The 8457-nt window shown below is 59.9% G+C and overlaps 1 protein-coding gene across 1 annotated transcript; it reads left to right on the top strand.

Moving 5' to 3' along the window:
- Positions 1–4907: 4907 nt before the first annotated feature.
- On the top strand, positions 4908–8245 carry CDX2 (caudal type homeobox 2). Its single transcript, XM_053971284.1, has 3 exons — positions 4908–5409; positions 7640–7785; positions 7963–8245. The coding sequence occupies exons 1-3, from the start codon at positions 4908–4910 to the stop codon at positions 8128–8130; spliced, it is 816 nt and encodes a 271-aa protein (XP_053827259.1). The 3' UTR covers positions 8131–8245.
- Positions 8246–8457: the final 212 nt, after the last annotated feature.

Genomic DNA, 8457 nt, shown 5'->3' with positions numbered 1-8457 from the left:
GAGCACCGCGCTCCCGCTGTATCCCGTGCCGGGCGCTGCCGGGCCCGGGGAAGACAAGAGCGGCCCTGCGTGCTGCGGGAAGCGTCCGTGGGTGGGCGGGGGGTGTCCTTGGTGGGCAGGGGCGACAACAGTCGAGACCTGGGCTTCCCCCGCCGTGAGAGGGAGCGCCCCCGCCCCCGCCCGGCCGCGCCGTTGGGGCCGTGCTGCGGGTGCGCGCTGCCGGTGACTCACCGCTCCCGTGACCGGATCGGGCCCCGGGCGTCCCAGGAGGGACATGCCAGCGGGGGCCGGGCACAAGCGCTCTGCGGACAGCGGGGAGCCCTGGTGCGGCTTTCTTCATCTGTGACATTTAAAAAAGATAACAAAGTAAAGTAAAGTCAGGTAAAGCAAATTAATCGAATAAAATCCAACCAAGGCTATTTCCTTCGTCAGCAGAGGTATGCCAGCCACTGGATCTGAGAGGCTGGGAACACCCTCACCAGCTTCTGGCTGCAGAGGCCTCCGGTGTATCATACGACATTTTTTTTTTCCTTCTTCTCTGTTTACGTTCCTGTTTCCTGAAGGAGAACAGGGCCATGAGAACTCAGGCCTGACAGCACCTGTGCGAAGAGGCAGGGCCGGCCCGTGGCGGTGCTGGTACGGGGCGGCTGTGCCCTGGCCAGGCACCAGGTGCTACCTTCCCTCCCCGTCTGCTTTCTTCCCAGCAACGCGAATCCACTGGGGAGAGAGCGTTCAGCATCTAACCCCCTCCTAGAGGCATGTGCTTAAACAAGACGAGTATCAACCCCACGATAAAAGTATTGGGTTATTCTGCAATGTAATCTACATCAAAGCCTCGAGGGCTGCCGGCTTGAAAAGATCCAAGATGTTTTCTAAGTCCTTATCATGTCTGTGCTTAGGGGGAGTCATAAATTCCACAGGTCGGACTGACTAACACACGATTCCTCCTTCCCTTCTCTCTCCATGGCCGCCAAAGGGCTTTCAAGCGGGCTTTTTTTTTTTTTTTTTCTTTACCTTGTAAACAACGCTCCGGGTTCCGTGTCGTTAAGGTGGAGGGAGACAGAAAGATTCCCCCCACCCCACCCTGAGATTCTCCTAAATCACAGAAAAAGGAGCTATACCACAATGCAAGCAGAAATAAAGACGGTGAATCCGCGTCCCCAGAGGGGTGCTGCCGAGTGGGAGCAGTCTGTGGAGGAGGGATCGCGGGTGCTGCTCAGCGCTCGGCCTTTCCCGGGACTTAGGGGGTGTCTCTGACCTGGGATGGGAGTCCTCGGGCTGTGCTGCTCAACCCATTATCCTCCAGCCCGCGCCAGCCCCGTAGCCCGAGGTGACGATGAGCGTGGGCCCCGAAGCGCGGTGTCCGCTCCGGTTCCGAGCACCGCCTGCCCGGGGTCCGAGGGCCCGGCAGCCGGCAGCCGGCAGCGGGCAGCAGCGCCCTGTCCCCGGCACCTCCCCGCAGCCATGCCGATGCCCTGGCTACCCCCGGAAAAAACGTCGGAATTTTTTTTTTTTCAGATCAAGAAGTAAGGTTGAGGTTGAAGGAGGACTGGGAGCCCAGCGTCTGCCCAGGAGGCAGCCCTGGGTGAAAAAGCCCTACGGGGAGAATATCGAAGTCAACGTGAAAAAGCCCTACGGGGAGAATATCGAAGTCAACGTGAACAGGAGGGGGAAGATATTTCCTTGCGAACAGTGTCCCCCATCAGGCACTTGTCAGCTTGAGAGGCGGTGGGTCGCAATTCCTCGCTCAGAATCTAAGGAAATAAGAAAAAAACCGGAGGAAGCGAGGAGGGAGAGGTCAGGCCTTCGCCCAGGCTCCCATGTGGGGGTGTCGTCCCTACTCCTCTCCCGGATCTGCAGCTCTGGGCCGGAGCTGACGGGAAAACCCGAGACGAAACAGGAGAGGGAGCAGCCAGAACGGAGGGGAGAAAAGAGGTGAAAACCGGCCGAGAGAGATATCCTCTCTCCCCAACCTCCTTGAGAAGCCCCGATAGCTGGGTAGGGCCAGAGAGGGGACAAATCCTGTGCCAGTCACAACTGAAAGAAGCCCGAAGAGCCGCAAAGGCATCTAGGAGTGGATGGGGATCCCTCTTATTTTAAGACAAGAGTGGCCCGGGGCAGCGTGTCCCCATCCCCAGCAGCTGCCATGGGTCGCGCCCGGGGAGCCGCTGCGCGGCGGAGGATGCTTCGAAGCATTTATCCGCGGAGGAAGCGGGACTCATCCCCATCTCGCCGCCGACCCCAGTTAGGGTACGGCTGGTGGGGCCCGGTCTTCCTAAGTTCTCCCCGTACTGGGGGACAACTGGGATCACTGTCAGAATGGCAAAGTAGCGGAGCAGCGCTCTGGTTGCCATTCTAGGTAGTCGCGGAGCTGCCTCAGAGCCTTATCCTGTTCCTTCACCGGAGCCGCGAGACTCTCATTTGATCCCGCAGCCAACGGCCCCCAGCCCTGTCAGCTCGGACTGGCGTCGGGTCTCACCCCAAAAAGCTGCCACCTGGCCGCCAGGGATACACTGATGGAGCCTTAGACATTGAATCGGGCTGTTTCGGGGTTGATCGGGGTTGTAGTGCGTTTTATTACAATATGTCCAGAGTTTTGTCGTTTTAATGGCCCCTTTCTCCGTTTATGGCATCATCAAATTCACATCTGCATAGATCGGCTCTGTCGGCGCTTATCGGGGGAGGCGATTACATTGAAGGGACACAGCATTTCCTTTCCAGAGTGACATTTCAGTCTCCTCCTCAGACAGCGCTGGGAGCTCCAAGCCCCGCTCCCTTCTCCTTGTTAGCCCACCGTCGGGGCGGGGGAGGGGGGGAAAGTATCACGGTGGGAATAGGCAACACAGAGAGAAATTCCCTCCCGAGAAAGCGTCCGACAGGCACCTCTGCATCCCTGCTGTTGTGCTGCTGTTATCGTAGGGTCGCAACCGCGGCCGCCTGCGACAGCCTGCGAACAAGTGACCGTGTGGGCAAAAGCATTCCCGGCTATGTGCAGGGTGGGGATACCATTTTTCTCGCATCCAAGACGTCCGCAGCGACTCCGAGGGGGCCGTCTGTAGCCTCTTCCCAAGGAAAGATGCTCCATCTTTTCCTGCCTGAGCGTACCATTCTCCCAGGGCCACTGACACTGGATCCCTTGGGACATTTTGATAGGGGTCACTGAATTACCCGCACTGGTGTTAAAGCATGGCTCCGCGTCAGCAACACGCTCAGCACCAAAGGAACGATAGAATGGGGGGAAGGAGAGGGAGGTTTTCAGAGAGTGGGTTCGGGATATCTGCCTTTGCAGAGCCGAAATCTGCCCTCAGCTGCAAGACACCCCATCTCAGTGACACTCCTCGGTGTGCAGAACAGCCACCCACGTGGAAGGAAAAGCACCCTTGGGACACGACCACGTGGATCTCCGTATGTAATACCCGGGACATGAGGGTCCGGGATAGCGCGGGGCCCGTCTGGGGAGCCCGGGTAGGACCGAGCCGCAGACGCCCCAAGGGACCGGGAAAAAGGGGAAAGCCGGTGAGAATGGCTGAGACGGTGCCGCGCTGCTCCGGCGAAAAGCGCTGGGAAAATGGGGGGACATTCCCGTCCCCATCCATTTTTTCTCGGCGGGTGAAAGGTTTCCTCGCTGTGTCATGGGAAAAGATGCGAATATGCAAACGTCGTCTCGCATTGTCCCCACTCAGGGTGAAAAGTTAAAGCATAAAAGCGGCGGGGGGAAGCTGAGAGGGGGTCGCCTCTTCAAAGGGGACTGGCTGGGCTGGGGGAGCCGGCTGCCGCTTGCCTGGGAGCCGCCCTTCCAGAGCCAGCATTTCCAGAGGGTTTCCAAGGAGCTGGGGAGGGAAGAAGTGAGTGTGCCTGGAGGGACAAGTCGTCGGCTTCCCCGCGGGCTCGGCCGCGCTAGAGCGAGGGAATCGCCCAATGAGGTGACAGGCTCCGGGAGGAGGTTGATGGTTCCCTCGTTGAGGAGAACCATCCCCTGCCTCAGTCCAAGGCCTCCCCGGGCGGCAGGATTACCCGGCTTCGCTCCAGCGGAGGGTCTGAGGGCAGAGGGTGTTTTAGACGAAGGCACCCCCAGTCCTCGTCCTGTCCCGGACCTACTGGGCGCGCCCGACCTCGAAGTTCTGCAGGCACACGCAGAGGAAGGAGACAGCGCCCTTGGAGGGGGGAATTTCTCCTCTTACCTCGCCTTCATCGCCCATGACCGAGCGGGAGCGGGAGCGGGTGGGAAGCATTTTACAAAAAGCAGTAGGCCGTCACGATGGGGTTTGTTGCTCAAAACAACCACGACAAAATGGCTTTGTGGATTTTTAATCAAAACTCCCTCCTCTTCCGCCCCTTCCCCCCCCCCCGCCCACCCCCCAATCCCAAAGCACAGAGAAGAGCTGGCTAAAGTGCTGCCTACAGATCGGCCGTGATACACGGCTCCCATATTCCCACCCTCGCCCTTAGATCTCCCTCGCTGTCTTTTGCAAGTCTCTTGATTTCATCCTTTGAACCTGTGATTGGAGGTTAAAGTGCACCAGGTTGCAATGGAAGGAGGAAGCTCTTAAACAATAAAGGCTTGAATATTTAGCTGTGATCAGGTCGCTGCCCTCTCCTTATCTTTTTAAATGCAAATCGTCTTTTAGGGGTAGTAGCTATATACCCAGCGCCTCTCCACGTCACCTGCCTTTGGTGTGTCTGGGCCATTACTAATAGAGCCTTGTAAACAATCGTTAATCATGTAAGGACTGCCGGCCATTGGATTCGGACCGGGAGCGCGGAGGACGGCGGAGCGCAGCGCGGGGCCGCGGCCCCTCCGCCTGCCCCCTCCCCGCCCCGGGCAGCCCGGCCCCAGGCAGCAGCAGGCGCGCCGCGGCGAGAGCCCCGAGCAGCATGTGGAGAGCCGCCGCCGGGGCCCCGCCAGCATGTACGTGAGCTACCTCCTGGAGAAGGACGGGCCCATGTACCCCGGCCCGGTGCGGCACTCGGGGGGGCTTAACCTGGCGGCGCAGAACTTCGTTGGTGCCCCGCAGTACGCGGACTACGGCGGGTACCATGTGAACCTCGACGGCGCCCAGTCCCCGGGGCCGGCCTGGCCCGCGCCCTACGCCGCCCCGCTCCGCGACGACTGGGGCACCTATGGCCAAGGGGCACCGCCGGCCGCCGGCGCCGTCCATGGCCTCAACGGGGGCTCCCCCGCCGCCCCCATGGCCTACAGCCCCGCCGACTACCACCACCACCACCACCACCCGCACGCCCACCACCATGCCGGCCCCGCGCCCCACTGCTCCGCCGGGGTCATGCAGCCCCTCAACGCCGCCAGCGCCGCCGCCAGCGCCGCCCCCGAGCCGCTCTCCCCCGGTGGGCAGCGCCGCGGCCTCTGCGAGTGGATGAGGAAGCCGGCGCAGCCCCCGCTCAGCAGCCAGGGTAAGTGCGGGCCGGGGCCAGGCGGGCGGGGGCTGCCCCGCCGACGACTCCTCCGGGGCGCCACAGGCTCCCCGTTAAGCCGGGCAGCCTGACAAAGCCTTTTTTCCGTGAGAGCTCCCCGAAACAAACACCTCCGAGGATTGATCCTCGGGTGAACAGGGCTGCCAGGCTCTACCGACAGCCCGTCCCCACTCACTGCTGAGTGCCGGGCCGGCAGCGGCAGGAGCGGCGCTCGGCCGGTGAGCAGCCGCTGCCGGCCCCGGAGGCTCAGTGACCGGGGCTGCGCTCCGGCGGAGGAGGATGGAATGGTCTGGATCCCGAGGAAACGCTCACTCTTCCTGCTCCGCTCTCCTGCTTATAGCCACTTAGAAGATTTTTATAACCAATTATAGTCATATAAATCATCGGCCGGTGTCGCTCCGCATTTGTTTCTGAGTCACTGGGCGCCTGCCCTTTATTAAGGTCTCCGTGCGGCCAGGCCTCCCGAGCGACAGCGGCGGCCACTTGCCAGCCCGATCCCTGCGAGCCGGGCCGTGCCCCCGGCCGGACCGGGCCGGGCCGTGCGAGGGCGTGCCCTCCCTGGTCAGGCCGTAGCCGGCGCCGCGCTCCCTTGTGATGTTAATACCCCCGCAGACCCTCTTTTTCATTCCCACCGTGCATCTGCCAGGGGACAGACGTGCTCCGCGCTTTGATATACGCCTTCTACGGCTACTATCTCCTCTTTTCCTTTTTTTTTTTTTTCTTTCTTCTTTTTTTTTTCTTTCTTTTTTTTCTTTCTTTTTTTTTCTTTCTTTTATTTTTTTTTTTTCTTCAATTTTAAAAATATTTCTACATAGTGACCGGGAAAAAAAAAAAAAGGATGACGACTTTCGCAGTGAATAATGACTTATGGCATTCCCCTCTCATCCCCTGCCTTGCGTGACCGACGGCAGGGCCGCCGGGGGTACCCCGGTTGGAGCGGAGCGGGAGTCCCGGCTACGCCTGTGGCCGCCGCGCCCCGGGGGAAAAGTCTACGAGCCCCGGTGCCGAGCGCTGGCACAGCCACGTCCCGGGCGCCGGTGGCGGTGGAACTCTTACAGGCCCACCGCGCTTCCCACAGCAGCCCGTGGTGTTCCCACAGTTTGGGCTTGTGCGGTGGTGGCCGGTCCCTTGTCTCCATTCAAATTCTGCCTTTGGAGCCAGTGTTTATGTTAATGTGCAGAGCTTGGGGGATGAAAGCGCCTGCCGCCATTTGTTCAGTAGTGGTAATTCAAACAGAATGTGGCTGTCATTAAGGCTTTGAGAAGGGTTTTTCTTTGATAAGATCTCCTTGTCCTGCATTGTTTGGGATTGTGTTCCCTATTCACTGACTCTGGGGAGTTTTCTCTGATCAGGCTTGTATCTTTACAGGGTGCTTTTGTTGTGGTTTGCAGAGAGTTTACCTGAACAAAGTCAGCCTGCTAGCCATTAAGCACCTTGGGGGCAGAGACTCCCCGCCTCGGCTCCCTGGGGAACGGGAGGGCCGGGGACACAACCAGTTAAACAAGAAACCCTCGGGAAAAAGGAGGTCAGCGGCTGCGGCGATGCACACTCACCGGCTGCTAGCTGGCTTTCGCCTTCGGATTCCGTTGGGTTTTCGGTGCTTCATCTGGGCTTTTTTGTTTGTTTGTTTGTTGGCTTGGGTTGTTGTTGTTGGGATTTTTTTAGCTCTGAAGTTGCACGTCACACTTCCAGGCTTCCCAAGAAATCCCTTTAGCCCCTACGCCGTAACAGAAAAGGGGGAGCTGGCCACTTCACGAGTGGTTCCCCGCTGCCGCTTCCTATTCTCCGCCCTTAGATGGCTGTTTCTCGTTTAGAAACGAAATCACCGTGCCCTGAACGGGCCTTTTCATTCTTTCCCTCTTTCTCTATAAAGTTTGTTGTCGCTAGGGAAGGCAAAACAAAACCAAAAGCTAGCAAGTGCACAGTGAAGGTGTCCCCGGGCAAGGCAGGCGTGTGCGGTAGGGCCAGGGCTGGCAACCGGGGCTGGAAGCCTCTGCGCCCGCCGGCATGCCCGGCATTGATGTCTCATGTCCCTAAGGAACTGTGGGACGTCTCTTCTCCTCTGCTGCGCTCAGGGCAGGGGGGAGGCGAGCAGCAAGCCTGGGAGGGGGGGATAGGAGTGCTCCTGATCGCTCTGCACCGCAGAGAGAATGGCTGCGCTCAGCTCTGCCCTTTGGCTTTGACTCAACCCTGGCTTTGTGTTCCGCAGTTAAAACCAGGACGAAAGACAAGTACCGCGTCGTGTACACCGACCACCAGCGGCTGGAGCTGGAGAAGGAGTTTCACTACAGCCGCTATATCACCATCAGGAGAAAAGCGGAGCTGGCCTCCAACCTGGGGCTGTCGGAGAGGCAGGTCTGTCCCAAAAGTGGCTCTCCCTATGCACGCCACGTGTGGCCGGGCTGCGCGGGGGCAGGGACGCGCGGGGGCGGAATGCGTGGGGTTGGGAAGCGCTCTCGGTGAGAGCCCCTGAGAGGGGGATAGATCCCCGACGGACTGTCCCCCCTCACTCCACTGTCGACCTCCTGGCAGGTGAAAATCTGGTTCCAGAATAGGCGGGCGAAGGAGAGGAAGATCAACAAGAAGAAGCTGCAGCAGGCGCAGCCCGGCGGCGCGGAGCCCCTCAGCCCCAGCGCCTCCTTGCAGGGTCCCGCGGCGGGGGCGGCCGCCGCCGGGCTGGGCCCCGCCGCCCCGCAGTGACAGCGGCCGGGGACAGCGGCGCAGGGACTGCTGGAGGACGCAGCGGATCGGGCCGGGCCGGGGGCACGGCGGGAGTGCCCCCCCCCGATGCACTACACCGCCCCGCGGGGCCGGCCGTGTGTACAGGTGTACAGTGTATGTGTCTCGTCGTCCGGGGGAAGCGTGTCCATCACTTTATTAATATTATTATTATGTTTGGGTGCTTTTTTTTACCCTGGAATTTGTTAGATAAAATGGGGGCGCTGCCTGCCAGTCAGCCCCCAGTATATCTCAGGGATCGGTCCAAAAGACCTTTGCAATGTTGTTGGGCTAATGACGAATTTTAGC

This window comes from Vidua macroura, chromosome 2 (genome assembly GCF_024509145.1).
Source record: "Vidua macroura isolate BioBank_ID:100142 chromosome 2, ASM2450914v1, whole genome shotgun sequence".
NCBI classification, from domain to species: domain Eukaryota; kingdom Metazoa; phylum Chordata; class Aves; order Passeriformes; family Viduidae; genus Vidua; species Vidua macroura.
The sequence above is the reverse complement of the archived record's forward strand: the minus strand, read 5'-3'. Positions and strand labels throughout refer to the sequence as shown.